The 19,278-nt window shown below is 55.2% G+C and overlaps 1 protein-coding gene across 1 annotated transcript; it reads left to right on the top strand.

The window, feature by feature from the left end:
* Nucleotides 1-5,484: 5,484 nt before the first annotated feature.
* Nucleotides 5,485-8,905, top strand: EVX1 (even-skipped homeobox 1; the record flags this gene model as incomplete). The annotated part of the gene is made up of 3 exons (XM_079711314.1): nucleotides 5,485-5,911; nucleotides 7,479-7,726; nucleotides 8,363-8,905. 3 exons carry the CDS (start codon nucleotides 5,485-5,487, stop codon nucleotides 8,903-8,905), a joined length of 1,218 nt encoding a protein of 405 aa, XP_079567440.1.
* Between the last annotated feature and the right edge of the window lie 10,373 nt (nucleotides 8,906-19,278).

A 19,278-nucleotide genomic window follows, 5' to 3' on the forward strand; every position in this document is an offset into this window, starting at 1 on the left:
CTGTGAATTTCTCTGGGAGTACGGAGGAGAAAAGGCCTTGGCAAAAAAAAAAAAAAAACACAAGTGGAGATTTTGGAAGGAAAGGTTCAGAATGCGATGCCTGGCACTTTCTAATGGCTCCAGTTCTGAGTGTGGACCTGAAGTTAGAGGGATGGGAGTTGAGTCGTTTATACATGAGCCTCCTCTCTGTGCTTCAGAAAATAGGGATGATTCATAGTATCTTCCTTAGGGCCTGTTGTGACAATGAAAAGAGCTAATACAGATGAAATGCTTAGAACAGTGACTGCTCTTTATCATGTGGGGCTTCCAGACTTCCACATGGGGTTCCTCTTTGCCCTCCTGGGAAATCATGGAGGAGCAGGGTGAGGACAGCCCAGGTATGTGGGTCTTGAGCCTTCTGATTCTGGGGGCGGGTGGACACCCTCTCTGTGAGGCCCTTGGACCCAGCTTGATCCCAGAAAAGCCTGGGGGGTTGTGGAGGATGCCTTATGGAGAGTTAAGGCACTGTTGGGTGCTTGGGCATACCTGCTCGCCAGGGAGGGACCGGGACTTGGAAGGAGCATTAGTCCAGGGTCCAACATTCAGCGAGGCCCTGGCCATGAGTCAAGACCACCGGTCACCCTATCTGTGTGGGAGAAAATGCACTGCTGCTTGTTGAGCTCTTTTAAAGGAGGTGCTATGTAGATTAAAGGAGAAATGAGCATCAATGCACTTTGTAATGAAAGCAAATTTCAGGACACTAATGGTGAAAAAACCCCACACCATCTCTGCTAAGATAGGGGAGGGGGATGTCTGGGTCTTTGGATGCTTGCGTGTTGGGGAATTACTTGACCAGAACTTGGGCCCTTCCAGCTGGTGGCTTGAGGAAGGAGCAAGCCTTGAGCCTGGGGAGGTCCTCAGGACTCCAGTCCTGCCCTTGGTCCTCCAGCTCCCGGATGGGCAGGTGGTAGGGGTAAGGATGTGGGCTGTCCAGTCCATAGTCCCAAGCTCAGGGTTCGGATGTCCCCGGGCTCAGGCCTACAGGAGCCTAGGGTTGACAAGTGTAGAAGCAAGAATGACTGCAGGACTGGCTGGCTGCGAGTACCTGAGGAGCAGGAGTGGTGGGGTGGTGAAAGCCACCAGTTTCCTGTCCCTGGTGCCTCCACTCCAGGAGGTACAGAGAGAAGGGGGTGCTTGTTTGGAGTTCCAGAAGCCGCAGGTTCTGCCTGCCCCAAGGAGAAACTTCTGTGGAGCCCGCTGCAGGCCCCCTGCCACCAACTCCCTCTGCACGGTGGGTGAGGGGCGGGGTGGGGGAGTGGTCAGGGATGATCCGCACCGTCCCCCCATCCCGGAAAAACCCTACCTCTGGGCATCTGAGATCCAGTGGACCTTGTTCCAAGTGGGGCACACCCTGCGGTACCTCTGGGCTCTGGGTTCCCAGATGGGCATCGGCAGCTGCCAGGGATGAGACGGGGACCAACCGCCAGAAGTCCCCTCACCTCCCACTATTACAGCAGCGGCGACCCAGCCGCGCGGGAACTTCGACGGCCACAGCCCGCGCTCCACAGCTTGGAAGATGACCGAGGGCCCCAAATCAATGCCCCGGCAGCCCGGCGACGCTTATTGTTTTAAAGGGAAGCTCCCTTTGTTCTTACGTTTTACTAAAATGAGAAGCGAAAACAACTTTTTCCTGATCAATATTTTGCTGGCACTGAAGCAGCCAAATCAGCTCCCGAACCCTATTCCCCTGTCCCAGGTCTCCTTGCCCCTTCCTTTCGGCGGGGACTCGTGCTTGCTGCCGGGAGGCCCCGCAGCTGGCTGGAGAGGGTACTCAGGGTCTCAGACTATGGCCCCGAGAGGGTCCGCAGGCCACTGAGGCGTTCCCTACCCCCTGCCGCCGCTCTCCGGAGCCGGGGTTTTCTCGGGAAGCGAAGAGGCTCCAGCGGATCAGCGCGTCTTGTGCCCAGGCCCGGCTTCCGATTCCATTTAACACAACCCGCGCATCTTATCTCCGCGTCGCCTCCCCGGGGTTCCCACCCACCCCCTGCCCAGCCCAGACGGGCGGAAGCGGAGCCGCGAGCTTTTGAAGTCCGGAGAATTTCAATCCCTGAGGAGCCGGCTGGACCTAAAACCGCCGCCCCAGCGGGGGAGGGGACAGCAGGCCCGCGGAGGGGAGGGGGTTGTCCTCCCCGCCGAGGGAGGTGAGAAGCCGTGGGGGCCCGGGCCGGACCCCAGTTAGGCTGCTATCACCCCCTCTCTGCTTTTATGAGGTTGCCCAGACCTCGGCGACGCGGGCTTCATCCCCTCTGCGAATTTACCTTTTTTCTCCTGCCGCGTAGGGAATAACCTTCATGACACAGTGATAACCACGCTAGTAAAACGCCTCCCCCTAAACCAAAAAAAAAAAAACAACCAAACAGAAACAAACACACCCCCCCCCAATAAAACACACACAAAACCCCAACCAGAAACGGTGCTCATATCGAGTCCCTCCTGTTTTCTTCTTTCTCTTGTTAAAAATTCGACCTCTTCATCTGGTGTTGATGAAAGATGCTTTTGGAAGAAGTGACATTTGGTTAAAAAAAATTTTTTTTTCCTCTTGCGCCCGGGGGCACCTTAGGTCCCTAAAGACAGGGAAAATTGAGGCGTTTTGAAAGGGCGGAGGCAGGAATCGGGAGAGGGACGGGGCATCCCTGAAGCTTCAGCTCCGAAGCCCGGAGGAGGCAGCCCCCCTACCGGAGAGGCTGAACCCGGGCTCGAGCCTCCTTCCTCCTGGGACGCAAGGGGGAAGCCCCGCTCGGATGGGCCGGACCCAGGAAGGAGACGCAAGTGCCACCTCTTGATCTTTCAATCCTACTCTGCTTTCATCTCGCAGGGAAAACCCAGAGGAAAAGAGGATCAAACGCAGAGCAGTCCCATTGAATGCAAAGTGGGGGCGGGGCGGGGCGGAGAGCCGGGAGTCCCTCTGAGGAACTGGCCTCTTGGAGGTGAGCACAGCGGGGCCGGCTGTAAGTTGGTGGAGGGCTGCGGGGGATGAAGGGGGGAGGGAAGGGGCGCCCCAAGCCCAGTGCTGGAAGGGCCCTGCCGAGGGTGGAGGACAGTGGCAGATCTAACACAAACGCTGGTGGCTCGACTTTGACAGGAAGGAAGGAGCAAGCCAAGTGCTCCCTCAGCCTCTGGCTACCAGCTGGAAAGCACAGGGCACACCACAGAATCCTAGGACAACTCTGCACCAGGGCAAAAGCCTCTGGGATCTGATCCCAGTTGCTCCTCTCACCTGTAAAATATTCTCCAGGATTTTGGGGCTAGCGGTGCTCAGCACCTGGTGGCTTTGGGAGTTCCAGGGAGTGGAGACGTTTGTGCAAACGTTACCGTCCAGATCCTTCTGCACACCCCACCCTGAGGGGAGGTTAATGAGCACCTTCTCATGGAATGGGGGAGACGTCAAAGGCAGGACTTGAGAAGGGACTTTGTGTTTCTTTGCTTCCTCCACCACCTCTGGAAGCCCACAGATAGGAAGACTGAGGCAGGGAGAAGAGAGAGGAGTAGAGAAAAAGAAAAAGGAGGAGGAGAGAAAAGTAAGAGATAGAAGACCAAAAAAAAAAAAAAAACTTAGTGACAGAGGGACTTTTCTTTAGAATTTCAGAAGTTGGGGCTTTGTCTTGGAACACATAGAAGGAGGTGGTGCAAGACAGACTTTTGCGGCTGTCAGCTTAGCGCTAGAAGCTCTGAGGAGGCGACAGAGAAAGGAGAGTTGTAGGGTTGCAGAGCCAAGAAGGGGCCTGCCTCCCAGCCTCGGCCAAGTGGGGAGAGACCCAGCCCACCTACCTGGCCCGGACACACTTGCTCAAAGCTGGCAAGGGGTCAGTTTCCTAATGGGTTCCACCTTCCCTGGAAGAAGACCTGAGAGGGAGCCTGTGGCTTTTCCCAAATACATTCAGCACTGCTCACGCCCCCCAGCCCTGCCATGGGGGTCCCCTTTCTGTTCGCAACGATTGATGAGAACCCCAGTCACTTGTGCTTTCATGGCATTTTCAATGACTTCTCTCTCTTTTCTCCCAACGCCACCCACTTTTGGAGCAGGGGACCAAAGCCCCGGGGCAGGGCGTGAGGGAGAACCCTGCGAGTCAACCCTCTGTGAACCCCAATGCTGCGTGCTGGTCGTTCTCAGACCCCTGCCCCAAATCTCTGGGTGAGAATAACACCTTCTCCCAGCTAGGAGCCTCTGCCGCTGCCGCTGCCACTGAGGGGGCCGCATTTGCCGGCGCTTCTGAACTCCCAAAACCTGTTTCGGGGGAATTCGTTGACTCTGAACAAATACCTTAAAATACAGGCAAGAGAAGAAAAAAGGCTACCCTTAGAACCTCTCCCCACCCTACATACCTGAAGTGCAGGCGAGGCCCGAGCAAATGGGAAAGCGATTTCTTCCATGAATAGCCTTCTGGAGGTCAAGCTGGGCTGTGGAAAGCTTAAGGCCACCTAGATGGAGGGGGGGGGATTAAAAAAAAAGCGAACATTTGGAGTCAGCAGCCAAGGCCGTCTTTAAAGAAAAATATTAAGACATTTATCTCTTGCCCCTTGGGGAAGAAAAATGGCAAAGTTCTCTTTTGGTTCCCAGGAGGAAGGAGACAGCTGGGGGTAGGGGCTGGGAGGGAAGAGGAGGGAGGAAAGAGACCCCAGGCTCAAGCTCTCCAGACAACTTGCGGGGGAGGGAATATGCTTTTCAGTAGCTGGTAAAAAAAGACGTTGGAGCCCGGGCGAGATTAGCTCGCCAGGGACAGACAGTTGTAATAATGACGAGAGAAGGGAGGCTTGTGAATCGGCCTTCACACTTCTAAAACGCAGTTAAGGATTCTCTCATCGGTGTTAGAACAAGGCACCAAGTTAAGAAAACAAAAGCCCGAACAACAGTAAGAAAAAAATATATATCAAAAGCGTATTCAATTACCGAGTCCCGCAGCCTCTGCGGAACTCACCGCGTTAAGCTCTCTTTTCTTTCTGCGGAATTCCATTTGCATCCCCTCTGCCTGGGTGTCTCCCTCTCTCAGTGTGTGTGTCTCTCTGTTTTCACACTCTCCTCCCCATTCGAGCGAGGCCCACACCTGGCGCATCACTGCCGAGCCATTAGCTGCGGGTCTCCTTTCATCTTCGCTGTAGCAGACGTTTCTATTTATCCACTTGCGCTCGCCGAGTGGCGTCACCAGCGGTACTGTAATGACGATTGCAGCAGGAGGATGACAGCTTAGAAAGAAGAGGGCAATGGGGCTTCCTCCCAGAGGCGGTGCGGCACAGAGGAGCGCTCGCATCACAAGGTGACCCCCAGCTCCCCACCGCCGCCACCGCTGTCACCGTCGACACCGCGTTCCGGCCGCTCCGCGCTCGCCCAGTCGCCTGGCCTCTTTCTTCCCCCCGCAGCCAAGATCTGTCGGACCGCTGGGGACCCAGGGAGCCGGGGGGCTAGGAGCTCACTTGGGGCTTTCCCCCTCCCCCCTCTGAGAGCCCGGGATGGAGAGCCGAAAGGACATGGTTATGTTTCTGGATGGGGGTCAGCTTGGCACTCTGGTTGGCAAGAGGGTCTCCAATTTGTCCGAAGCCGTGGGCAGCCCGCTGCCCGAGCCGCCCGAGAAGATGGTGCCCCGTGGTTGCCTGAGTCCGCGGGCCGGTCCTCCGGCCGCCCGGGAGCGCGGCGGGGGAGGCCTGGAAGAAGAGCCGGTCGACGGACTAGCAGGCAGCGCTGCGCGGCCGGGCGCCGAGTCGCGGGCAGCCGGGGCCGCAGTGCTCGGCCCCGGACCTCCGGCTGCCTCCGCCGACAGCCTCTCAGGCCAGGGGCAACCCAGCAGCTCGGACACCGAGTCGGATTTCTATGAAGAAATCGAGGTGAGCTGCACCCCGGACTGCGCCACCGGGAACGCCGAGTACCAGCACAGCAAAGGTAGCCACCGCGCCCCTTCTCTCCCCCGGCCTCCCAACGCGCCCACCTTCCACTTCAGCTCTGGAGGAGAGGAAGACACTCCTTTCCCCCAGGGCGGGGTGGCTGGGGGGACCCACCTGGGCAACTCTCCCCCGCTATCTGCGCCCTGGCGGGGGGTCTCCTTCTGTGCTCTGGCATTGGCGGGACTGAGGGTGACAGCTGTGCTTTGGGGGAAGGAGGGAGACGCAAGCCCTGGGCTTGAGGGGGATTCAAAGTGCACCCCAACCCCCCAGAGCTTTGAGGTACTGCTTCAACGGCGCGGGGAAGACACCTTCTCCCGGCGTGGGCGAGATCAAACGCGGGTCCGGGCAGTTTGTGGCTGGCGGGGTGTAAGGAGCATCCAGGCGCGGAAGCCGGGAGTCCATAAAGGACCGTAAAATCGCGGCCAGCTCGGGCGCCCGGGTGCTGCGGCCCTTCGACCAGTTTGCACGTCGGTCAGAGGTCCAAATTACCTTGTCACTTCCCGGGCTCGGTGGCGCCAGGTCGGAAGTGGTCCCAATGATCTAATTGCCTTTGGTCTCCGGTTGCATTTGAAAAGGCAGAGCTCTGGCCCTCCCCCCTTCCCTTTTCCTTCCTAGTCCCACTTCTCCACCCAAAGGAAAAGGAGCTGCAGGGGGCAGGAGCCCCCCCCCTTCCTTGGGTTACACTCATATGGGGGGGGCTGGCACACTGCTGTAACTGGAGAACCCCTCCCTGGCCAGGGGCTAGCGGGGAGGGGGGATGAATGAGCAGGAAGGGAGTCTCCCTGAGAGGGCTGGAAAGCTAGTTGAAAGAGCCCACCAGCAGACACTCCTCCACAAAGCCGTGCGGGTGGGTGAGAAGAGCCTGGTATGGAAGAAAAACCACCCCCTGGCCTTGGCAGCCAACACCTTGTTGAGTACCCACATCCACCCATTACCATCTTGTCCACTCAACCCAGACTAAGCATAGCATACCCTCAGAATAATCCATACTCCATTCATACATAGTGAGGTAATAGGATACTCATACACACACTCCTGTGCCATTCCCACAACACATGCAGCCTAGTGCACATTCCCACACCTGCACCGCAGCCTGGCACACAAAGCAAGGAAACTCAGTCCCTGCCCAACTTCCTGCAACACTCCAGCACAAAGGTGCCTCTCAACTCACTTGCCTGTCAGATATGCATATCCTCGCCCACACCTGTCAATGGTGGCCAGAAAGTTCAGAGCGGCTGCATCTCCCCTGTGCCCCAAGGCAGGTAGCCAGGGCAGCTGGGGCTTTTGTTCCCAGCAGGCCTTACAGAGAGGCCTCCCAAACAGCAGCCCAGCCAGGCCTAATGGCTGCTATGTGCTCCTCTGAATGGTGAGCCTCTTTCCTCCATTCCTGGGTTCTCAACGTCCCTGCCGCCCCAGCAGAGGCAGAATCTGAGGCTACTGAGAGAGGGAATGTCCCGTTCCACCACCCCCTCCATACACACCCTTGGCCTACAGCCCCACATGAGCAGTGTCTGTGTGTCTGTTGTGTGTGCTGTGTTTGCGTATACTCTGGGCTCCCTGCACAGGGCCTGGCTCCGAGGCACTGGCCAGCAGTCCCAATGGCAGCGGCGAGGCTCCCAAAAGCAATGGCAGCGGTGGCTCCCAGGGCACCTTGGCCTGCAGTGCTAGTGACCAGATGCGACGGTACCGTACTGCCTTCACCCGGGAGCAGATTGCACGGCTGGAGAAGGAATTCTACAGGGAGAACTATGTATCCAGGCCTCGGAGATGTGAGCTGGCGGCTGCTCTAAACCTGCCGGAAACCACAATCAAGGTAAGAGCTCCAGGGACCAGGGAGACGGGGTGCACCCAGTCAGGAGGAAATAAATACCAACTTCCCACTTCCTAAATCGTTAGCTAGGAATTGGGGCCTGGAGTCTCGCTGCCCACATGGCAGCTAGGCTGGGGGTGTCTAGGCCTGGTGCAGGTGCCAGGTGCCAGCAGGTTTGCCCACCTGACGGTCCCTGGGTGAGCACGGCTGCCATGCACTTGACTGTCCCTTTCCTAGCCAAATAAACAGCGGGGATGAAGTGACTGTGCAGGTGACAAGGAAGTGCCCCATGGGAGAGCAGCAGGAAAGGGACATGTTTCTGGGGAATCTCTGCCCGCCCCCTCAGACCGGTGGAGTCCTCGGTGCCCCCACTACTTTCCCATCCACACCGGGTTCCGGCGTCCTGGCGGCGTGGGCAGAGGGGAGGAGGGACAGAGACTGGAGTGGCTCCCTGCGCCTCTCCGGGAGGGATTCCAGCTCCGGGGGTGGGGTGGGATCTGCATCTGCCCCCGCCCAGAGGGGCTCCGCCTCCGCTCTTTCCTGTGCTGCCGGCGCCGTCGCCCGCAGTGGGGCGGGACTTCTGGGCTCTGCGCACCGGGCCCGCGCGGCCGCCGAACCCGCTCCTCTCCTCCCCGCCAGGTGTGGTTCCAGAACCGGCGCATGAAGGACAAGCGGCAGCGGCTGGCCATGACTTGGCCGCACCCGGCCGACCCAGCCTTCTACACGTACATGATGAGCCACGCGGCGGCCGCGGGCGGCCTGCCCTACCCCTTCCCGTCGCACCTGCCCCTGCCCTACTACTCGCCCGTGGGCTTGGGCGCTGCGTCCGCCGCGTCCGCCGCCGCCTCGCCCTTCAGCGGGCCGCTGCGCCCGCTCGACACCTTCCGCGTGCTTTCGCAGCCCTACCCGCGGCCCGAACTGCTGTGCGCCTTCCGTCACCCGCCGCTCTACCCGGGCCCGGCGCACGGACTGGGCACCGCGGCCGGCGGTCCCTGTTCCTGCCTCGCCTGCCACGGCGGCCCGGCCAACGGGCTGGCGCCCCGCGCCGCCGCCGCTGCCTCGGACTTCACCTGTGCCTCCACCTCCCGCTCGGACTCCTTCCTCACCTTCGCGCCCTCCGTGCTCAGCAAGGCCTCCTCTGTGGCGCTGGACCAGAGGGAGGAGGTGCCCCTCACGAGATAAGGGGCCGCCCGCCGGCAGCCGGCTCCAGGACGCCCGTGGGCAACCCCCGGGGACTCAAGACAGCGCCCCTCCCCGCCCCCGGGGTACCGAGGGGAAAGAAGAGGGCCGCAGAGGACCAGCGGGATTTGGCCTCGAGCATCGGGACGCCCGGGAAGCGGCCGTGGCTGGCGCTTTTGGGGAGCAAGAGTGGGGGTGGGGAGGCCGTGGCTGAGAGACCTTCCTCTGGGGTGGCGCCTCTTTGTCGTTCTTCACCGGCCGCACTCCCCCTGACCCGGGCTGAGGCCGTGGCTCCAAAGCTAAACAAACTTAGCTGCAACAGCAACCGATATGCAGCCCCTAAGCTCCCCAGCCCCCCACTCCCAACCCCTTTCTCACCCGGAACCCCTCCCCCCTGCCAAGGCCAAGCCCACGCAATGGAAAGGGAAATTGCTGTCTCTCGGAACAAAATGCTGTGTATGCAGAGCAGGTAGAGATTAATCTTTGCCAGCTTTTCCAAGGCATGGCAAGGGGCTTGTGGATGGCAGTGCACCAGCCATCTAGGAGAAGGAGGGAGAGGACTTACTACGGCGGAGAATCCTGGCCCTCCCAAGGAAGCTGGGGGCTCTCTGACCCTCCTGGAGCCTCAGTTCCACAATATTCTCTGATTCTAGCATCTACCACCACCTGATCTTTTTCCTCTTTCCTGGCTTCTTGATATCTCTCTTGTAACTTCATCTCCACCCCTACTTTTTGTATACCGAGGGCAGGGAGGCTGCAGATACCCCAGGCTCCCCTGGCAGCTTCTACCAAGCCTCTTCTCCCTGAGCCCAACACACACCCTGATTAGCAAGTGATGTGTGTGAGGAGGGTTTTTGAATGTTGAATGTATAATATGATCACCATGCGGCTGGCTGGCCGTGGAGCCCAGAGCTGAGCTGTTAACAAGGCGCCCAGGGAAGAGCTTAGGGAGCAGGGACCTCATCTCTCTCCCTCAGTATCTGGTGGCAAATTAGAAGCAATTTCCAGCCCTTGCCTTCCCTTCACCAGGAGCTTTCTGGCCCTTCCCTTTGCATTTGGCATTTTACATTCTTCCGTCTCCCAAACTGCCAATGGGGCTTGACTTTCCAATTACTAGCGGGAGGCTTCTGCCCCTTCTGGGGACCTTGTCTCTCCCCTCCACCAGGGTTTGTTTGGGAACCACTCCCAGACTCTCACTTCCACAGTCATTCTTGCAGCCAATTTTTGAGAGAGGAGAACTTGTACCCCACCCCACCCCACCTCCAAGGCAAGTTTCACCCTGACTGGGAGGGAGTGGTTCTTCCTGTAGGGAATGAATTTGATTTGGTTTTCCTTTGATGCCCAAAGAATTTGCTGTTACAATTTGTTGACCATGTTGCAATAAAGCTGGATATGATTCTCACTTTAGCATTTTAAATTTTTTGGCAGCGGGCAGTATGTTAAGTCCTTTTAAATTACTAGTTCAGCCGTCATAGGCTTGGGTAGGCAAGGAGTCAAAAGATGGACACACAGTCTCCCAAGCCTCTACTGGGCATTGGGAGGCTCCAAATGGACATTGCACAGAGGTGGAGAAGGAGGGTTCTGAGCTGAGCTGCCCTGGCGTGTAAGTTTCCTTAATTCTGTGCATGCTAGGAGACTTGGCTCAACTGGCCCAGCACAGCGCTGATCCCATCAGGGGCTCACCCTGATGGTTCCTTCTCCAGTTGCCCCAACCCTTTGAGGAAAGGGGACTCTGGACTCTGGTCTCTGTGGATCCTACCTCCACCCCAACCCAAGGTGGAGACGAATGAGGTAGTGGGGGTGGAGCTTGAGCACTGCAGAGAGCTGGGTTTGCTGGTCAAGCTGGGTCTGCATCTTAGGGTGAGGGGAGAGGAGGGAGGAGGACTCCTGGGTTGGGATGGGAGGGTTTGAATCTTCTTCAGACTGGAAGTCATCTCCAAGGATGGAATTCTGGTCAGGGCAAAGGGACAGACAGTGCTGAGTGGCCACCTCATTGTCATCCTCTGTCCCCATAGGAGAGCCACTGTGGCTGTCTCTGAAGAGATGGGTGTCCTCAGCAGGCTGGGTGCTCAGGATTGCACGGACTCAAGGGTCCTCTGCTGGTGTATCCATGGGCAGGCGGGGACTCTTTAATCTGCCTCCATCCCTCCTTAGGGTTTAGAGCAGACCCTCCCAAACATAGCACTCCCTGCCCTCCCAAGCAAAGCCTTGTGCTGAGGTTTCCAGTATCCTCTCTGCCACTCACCCCACCCCCCAGCCCTGAGCAGCTCCCTCTGCAGTTGGGAAGCTCCAGGTGCCAAACCCCCGCAAATTTCTCGGTTACTTCACATCGGACCAAGATTGCTTGCGACAGGTAAATGGGCTGCGGGTTGCCGTAATGCCAGGCGTATTTTCAGTTAATAGGGAGGGAAAATGAGGTGTCTGCAGCAATATTGGAAAGTACAAGATCGATGATCTGGCCTCGTGTCCAATCAGCAGCCTTTAATTGACTGTATTTTCTGGGTAATTGAGCCTCTATTCCTCCAAATTGCAGTGGAAGATATAACAATACATCTTGCCAGGAGGAATTACTCATTATTTCATAATGAAATTTCCCTTTTGCCAAGGTTTGCGGTTTGGTGCTAGGCACGCACTACTCACACTCCCTCGAAGACCCCCACACCTAAAAATAGGCTTTTCTGCCTGCGCCGGCAGCAGCATCTGGCCGGATACTTCCCTTTTGGTGAAAGGTGGGGGGGGGCGGCTGGATGCGACATGATCGTGAACAAGGCCCTGCTTGTCCACAGCCTCCACCTCTTCATCTGTAAAAGGAGAAGACTAGACCAAGCAGTAGGACTGACACTGTTGTCTTTGTATTATTGCTTTTGTTTTTCAATTTTCTGAGCATCTCTACTTAGTTTTCCCCCATCTCGGTCCCATTTTGCAGGTGGAAAAACAGAGGCTCTGGTCTCGCACAGCTATTAGTGACTCATGTAGCTATGAGCTCCCAGCTCCGTTGGCTTCTCCTCCCCTGTCCTAGGCCTCTTTGGGGCCCAGAGTCCATGGTCACCCCTCGCGAAGTCTGACACCTCACATCTGACTCACGCTTTCCCTGGGCTCCTCAACCTATTCGGGACCCAGCGGGGCCTGGGAGCGCAGACCAGCGCTCAGCCGCGGTCCATCGGTCCGGGAAGGGAAGACCAGCCACCCAGCAGCCCGAGTGCGCGCTCAGCGCGAGCCGTCGCCGTCTTGTTAGCGAGTGATTGATTGCCTTATTAAAGCGTGTTCTTGTAAGTGTGACCAAACTGATTGCATTGCATATGTTTGGGATAATGCTCATTTTAAACAACAGGATAAGGAGGATGAGCTCGGCAGAGCCTCCGAAGACGAAATGATTCCGGCCAGCAGCTCCTTAACTCTGGCATTAAATTGCCCAGTTACATAGCAAATCACTTGGTTCCTCCACCCTTGTCCCCATTTTTTTTCCTGGCCTGCAGTTTGATCGCATCCCCCAATGTTGTCTGTCCCACGAATGATTTCTCTAGTGACTATATCGGCCCTGCTTTCCCAACCGGGAAACCCGCGCCGGCACATTCCAGACATCGAGTCCCTCTGCCCCCATTCCAGGCAGAGGGAGAGGTGATTCAGAATGCACCCTCTCACCCCAGGCCTCCCAGGGGTATATGGCCCTAGACGGTCGTGGCAAACGGGAGCTTAGGTCCCCGCTGCAGTCGCGTGCCTCCCCACCCCCAGCCTAGGACTTTCGCAAAAGTTTAAAAGATTCTTTTGTTCTCTAGGCTTTTCCCGCTCGGTTGCTTCCATTATTCCGCAATCGAGGAAACACCCTTCGCCATATGTCGGCTGAAGACCGTGGGTGTCACGGGCGGGCAATTGTCGAGGGTGGCCAGACGAATGGCATTCTCGCAGTGGAAAGAGCTTTTCCTTCTTAGCATCCTCTCCAAGCACCGTCATCCGGAGTGAGAGAGGGAGTAGTGTCAGTGAATGGGGGGAGGAAAAGGAGGTTGGGCCAAAGAATTGGGATTTTCTTCCAATTACTCTACCCCCAACCAATCCTTGTGGCCAGGTTCTCTTTCTGGGCCTGTTCCCTAACAAAGAAATCCTCAGCCAGCCTCCACCCATTCCAGTCGACTTGCACGGGAGCCAAACTGCTGGCAGATTGAACTTCCTAAGGGACACCTTTCAGATACTCTGGAATTCTGATTTGTTCAAGCTGATGATGGTCATCAGGACAAGTCAGAAACGACGCCACTCTTTGGGGTGTCATTTGTAAGTGCAGTCGCACGGATTCGTTTGCAAGACCCAGCTAAAACGTGTCTGGATAAGTGACTCGATCTAAACGGCAAATTTCTCCCATCACTCAGCTTTTCCCTGACTCTTGCGGGGGCAGACATTTCAGACCGCATTAGGGCGAAACCGAGGCCCAGCTCACCATTTGTGCCAGGTTGTGGACCCCGAGATGTTGATTCTGAAGGGGGGAAAAACCGACGGCAAAACGCATGCTACCATCTACAAAGCAAACAGAAAAACACAAAGTCGTTTCCAAAATCGCCTTCTCAGCAAATAAGTGTATGATATTCTGAGCAGGAGAGAAAGATTGCCACTTAAAAATAACATGAAAGCATTAAGTAATTAGTTAAAACAAGGCTGTTTAGAAAAATATTTGTATTTATTGCAGCTGCTCAATTGGCCTCGTTAAAGTCGGCGAGCATTTAAATTGTGTTACAATCTCATTTAAATCCCACGCCGTTCCAGCAGGCTGAAGAGCTTGAATAGACCAATCACTTCATAATGATGATGAATGAGAAATTAATTCAGATACAAGCAAGACAATTTAGGCCTTCATCTGTTTAAATAGCCTTCCAATATTATTCGCGATCGCGGGTCACAGATTGAATCAATTGTCCAATCTTGTGAAAGTCATATCCTTGCATCTTCATCGAGATTATTTATAGCGCAGTGAGGACTGCTGAAAGGTATACGCTGTTAACAGGGACAGTTACTTAAAGGGAAGCGTTTGTAAAATGGAAAACAAATGCCGGGTTTAGTAACAAATGGGATCAAAAGCAGTCATTGCAGTCTGGCTCCTCGAGGGAAGCGAGCTGGCGTGGCCCCCGCAGTACGAGGGGAGCTGGGGGCTCGGCCTCTCGCCTCTCCTCCACCCAGGTGAGGCCGGGGCTTCCGGGCGCGCCAGCTGGCTCCCTGGTTGCCGTGGCGACCCGGGGCCGCCCACGCCTAGGCCCGCTTCAGGTTTGGCGGGAAGCCGCGGCGAGGCCCCCGCGCCCCGGCCCGGGCGGTGGCCGGTGTGGCCCGGGCCCCGCATCTGGAGGCACCGCGCCCGCGGACATCGACCCCAGGCCGTGCCCTTTGCGCCGGGGCCTCGACCACGCCCGGGATCCACCAGGGTCCGACATACTCTGGCCTCGGCCGCAAGGGTCGGGAGGCCTCGCCGCGCGCACGGGGCGGGGTAGCAAGACTTTTGGACTCTGGACGCTCGGTCTCTTCTTACCCTTGGCCTCGGGCTAAGCCGACAGCCGAAGCGCCCCTATTTCCATGGGGTCGCTCACCCCGCCATTCCAGGGCCGGAAGCTCGCCTGGGGTCGCCTCACGTCCTGCGGGGCCTGGGCCCCTCCCCGGCCTGCTTCTCCGGGTGCCCTCGGGCCTGCGAGTGGCATCCAGCTCTGCAAAGAAGAGCCAGTTCCTTCCTTCCGCCATCGAAGTGCCGCTCCCCGCATGCTGAACTAACCCCTCCCGGGGACGCCGGTTCCCAAGAGCTGTCCGCCTCGCATCCCCAGTGCAGCCCAGGAGGCCGTCACGACTTCGAGGTGACATGTGCCTCCCCGAGGTGTCCGCTTCCCCTTCCTCGGCCGGGTTAGGCAGAGACCCTGAGCAGTGTGCGCGGGGAAGTGGGTTTGTTTCCCCCCCACCCCCCGAATCGGTCCGGGCGCGTTAGTGGTAATCGTGTGCCGCGTCTACACGGGCTTTGTTTGTTCGCGGGCCCAGGGGCGATGGAGTCTTTCCAGGCGGAGCTCTGTGGGGATAAATGTGAGATGGGCTCAAAACAGACGAGCGGGAAAGATCGTTTGACGTGCCGGGCCTGGAGTAGGAGAGGAGAGTGTGGGGCTCCCAGCGAACACAGAGCGGAGTCCACGCGGTACAGCACCCGCGCCACCCCCGTCTCGTCGAGGTGCTTTTTATTTTATTTTTTATTCCTCTGTATTTCTGTGTTTTGAAACAAAGGCCCAACTAATGGATTCCTGGCGCTCTGAGGACCCACTCCCGGGAGCGACTTTGATGTATTGCTGTCCAATTAGTGCCTTTAATTGGTGTCCTCGGGGACAGGCCGGCCCGGAGCTGGGACACAGCCTCCTCTCGCCTCTCCTACACACTGGAAAGGTAAAATTCATAACGCACTGTAGCAATCCCTTGGGAGAGCGAGCGAGGGAGGGAGGCCGGGAAGGGAGGGAGAGGTACAGCTCCGTGTTGTAGAGCCCGGACCCTCCAGGCGCGGGGTCGTGGATAAGGGTCCAGATCCCCGGGTTTCTACAGTTTCCTGACTCCCTCGCGGGCCTGGCAGGAGGGCTCGGGTGTCTGAGTCGCTGAGGATTATGAATTTGCTCGCAGAAAGGCCGAGGGAGCGCGCATTGTCTGTAGAAGCCCACCCCATGTGGTCTCTCATCTCGTTAATAATGGCTGTTTGTTAACAAGGATGCGGAGGTTAAATAATCTGGGTGGAAGATTAAACACGCCTCATCAAGGCGCTGGGAGCTGAGGTGCACAGAGACCTAAGCCGGAGCCGCCTGGCTCGCTGGAACCTAGAGGAAGGTGGGAATAAAGAGCCTACGAGGAGCCCTGGGGGAGAGGAGGAGTGAAGTCCTAGGCCCCCTTTTCAGAGTGTTTCCCCCATAAAGTTAGCACAGACCCAACCCCATGTAGTGTTGAATAGCAAATCCATCTAGGAGCCCACCCCATTGAAGTGTGGATGTCAAACCCTGCCAGGAGAGTCTGCTGGAGATCAGAAATGGAGACCTCGGTCTGAATCCAGGGCCCCACTTTGAGGAGTGGTGGCTGGCTACTGCCTCTCAAGCCTTACAAACGCATAACTCTGGGAAGTCAGGGGTATTTGTACACACATCATTCACAGTGAATTGTGTTGGATTGGAAAGCGGAAAATGAGGCTTCATGCTTGGGTTCTGTCCTTAAATAGCTGTGTAATCTGTATTACATTATTTTCCTAGCTTCATTTTCTTATTGTATAAGATAGACAGTAGATAGGGCTTGATATAGATGACATATAGTATTTCTTTTTCTTTCCTCCAGCTCTCACCAGTTAGGGATGTGGGCATCTTCTCAGGTACTGTGTCTCCATCCAGCCTTGGAGGGTTCAGTCAAGGAGGATTTTATTCAGCAAACACTTGAGGGCCTACTATGTGCCAGTTACTGTGCAGTGTGTATTTTGTTTAAACTGTGACAGCAGAATATCAATTTGTATACCCCTGTGTGTATCATTCCTAAATATAATCTTTTGTGAAGGAAGACAAGACAGAAAGAACTCAAGGGAGAGAGTAGAATAGAATGTGCGCATGTGTAGGGTACAGTAGAGAGACTGTAGAGTGCAGGACAAAGGGATCAGTAAAAAGAAGTACAGAACTTGTTAAGATGGCAAGGAAGTCAGGGAGGATGAATACTGCAGAAGTAGTTCCATGATGGAGAATACTTTCAAGGGAGCAGAGAGAAAGTCCTCTTCTGGATGCCCCAGTGCTTTGACAGTGAACTAAAGGTAAAGGATCCCTGAACTTGACTAGGAGACCCATGACTTATTCATCTGATATTGCTAATTTTCTATTTATATGTTATTTCCATAGTTAGAGTTCCACTCTTAACTAATTCCCCAAACATAGCACTTTCTGAAGCCACCAAACAGGAAACCCAGCTGCTAGGCAGGGTTTCTTCAAGCTTCTGGCTGATGGGCATCTGGGCTCAAGAAAGGCAGTGGGCAAGCACTCCATTGAGGTTTTCTTCAGCTCAGCAGTAACTGTGGCTCCTACAGTTCTCTGCCTTCACTTGGAAAGTCCAGTGACCAGATTTGTGGCGCTGGGCAGTGAGGTTGAAGAGCTAACCTTTATCGAGTACTTGGTCTCATGCATTTACTGGTCTATGCTTTCCATGCATTATTTCATTTAATTCCCACAACAGCCCCTTGAGGTGCATACTATTATAATTCTTATTTTACAGATGAGGAAATTGAAACAGAGAGAGCTAGTAATTTGCCTGTTTCACACAGCTAGTAGATCAGTCTGATTCTGGAGTTTACATTGCTGATCATGTCACTAAAGCTGCTTTTGTGGTGTAGTATGGTGGCTAAGGGCAGACTGAGAGTATATTTCACCACGAGTTACTAACATCAGAAATGGGCTCTAGATAAGGGCAGCTAGTGAAGGAGGCAGGGTGGACTCGTGTCTGCTTGTAAAGACCACAACCCTACTCTGCCTTCCAAAAATACCATCTCCAGTTTCTTTGGTGGGCGTGCAGTGAGCAGTGTAGTCCAATGAATATATCAATAAGTATTTATTGAGCCCCTACTCCATGGCCATACCAGACTTACGTTTACACAGTATTTCTTTCTCCTCCAGTTTAGTGCTGATGTGGCTTTGACTGTGTTTGTAATCTATTACAGCTGCCCAACTTCTCCTTATCATAAAGTTATAGCTTCAGCTGGAGCCATGAAAGATGATATGGCATGAATGCAGTCCGGGGTGTGGGGAGGCAGTATGTCAGATACTTGGTTAGGACTCCCAGCCCTACCTGACCTAGCTAGTACTATCGACTTGGCTAAAAGCTGACTCAAAAATGGGCAACCAGGAGGTCCAGTAGCAGCACCCAAAGGGGCAAGCTTCTTCTTTGTTTTTAAATTAATTAATTTTTGGCTCCGTTGGGTCTTCGTTGCTGCACGTGGGCTTTCTCTAGTTGTGGTGAGCAGGGGCTACTCTTCGTGGCGGTGCGTGGGCTTCTCATTGCAGTGGCTTCTCTGTTGCAGAGCACGGGCTCTAGGTGTGCAGGCTTCAGTAGTTGTGGCACGCAGGCTTCAGTAGTTGTGGCACGCAGCCTTCAGTAGTTGTGGCTCATGGGCTGTAGCATGAAGGCTCAGTAGTTGTGGTGCACAGGCTCTATGAACGTGAGCTTCAGTAGTTGTGACACGTGGGCTCAGTTGCTCTGCGGCATGTGGGATCTTCTCGGGCCAGGGCTCGAACCCATGTCCCCTGCATTGGCAGGCGGATTCTTAACCACTGCACCACCAGGGAAGTCCCCAGGGGACAAGCTTTTGATACTGGGCTACATAATTACAGAAGTGGAGCAAAAGTAGCAAAAGGATGGAAGATGCATTATTACTCAGCAGCCTGAGGTAAAAGATAAAAGCTATGGGACAGGCAAGAGAAATTGATGCAAAGAGAGCAGGACAAATAAGGCTCTCAGACTTGTTAGGCTGCTGCTGATGTTCAGGTTAGGGCTACAGTCCTAGAGGGGAAGGCTGGAGTACCAGGAGGAAAACATGGCTGAGACCTAATTGCCCCTGTCCTTTTATAGTAAAAGAACCCCTGTTTTTAGCTGGATAAATGGCCACCCTGTAATAAAGGCTACATTTCCCAACCAGCAAGATGTGGCCATGTGACCAAGTTCTGGCCAATGGGAGGTAAGCAGACCTGATGAGTGTGGCTTAACAGAAGTGTCTCTTTATTGTCTTTAAATATACTTGATGTACTCAGATTATCTACCGAGTAACCCAGGTTTTAGTAGTTTGGATATCCTGCATAACTGGAGGCCCCTTGATATTTCAAAGCCAGGAATAACCTCAAGGTCATTTAGCCAAACTACTTTACTTTACAAGTCTTTCAGTTTTCTCTAGGTAAAATGAACCTTGTATGGCTACTGTGGTTTTAGAGCAGACACAGGATGTTACATAGGATATATGCCACCTGTATTCTCGCTTTATTTTGATGCCAAGTCTGGGGTGACTGCACATTCCTTTCGTATTTGCCTTGGGCAATTCTGAGTCCCAACACCACGTCCAGATCCGAAGGCCAAAGCTGCATTACTTAACGGCACTCTAGGAACTTCACTGGAAGCTGGCGTTCCAACTGTACCTCTCCAGGGTTAGCAATTGAAGTTAGTGAAAGGCAGGGTGCTGAGAAACACAGGGTAATTGGGCATACTCTGGCCTGGATGTTACCCTCCTAACCCCCCAGGAAGGAAGTGCAAAGGAGGATTTACAAGCGGCACTGGCAGGTTTCAGAAGGTGAGCCTCCTGTTGACTTTAGTGTGCCTAGGGGGGCAGAACCTTTGGAGAGCCCCACCAGTTTCTGTTATCTAGATGACCAGAA

This window comes from Hyperoodon ampullatus (assembly GCF_949752795.1).
Source record: "Hyperoodon ampullatus genome assembly, chromosome: 9".
Classification (NCBI taxonomy): Eukaryota; Metazoa; Chordata; class Mammalia; order Artiodactyla; family Ziphiidae; genus Hyperoodon; species Hyperoodon ampullatus.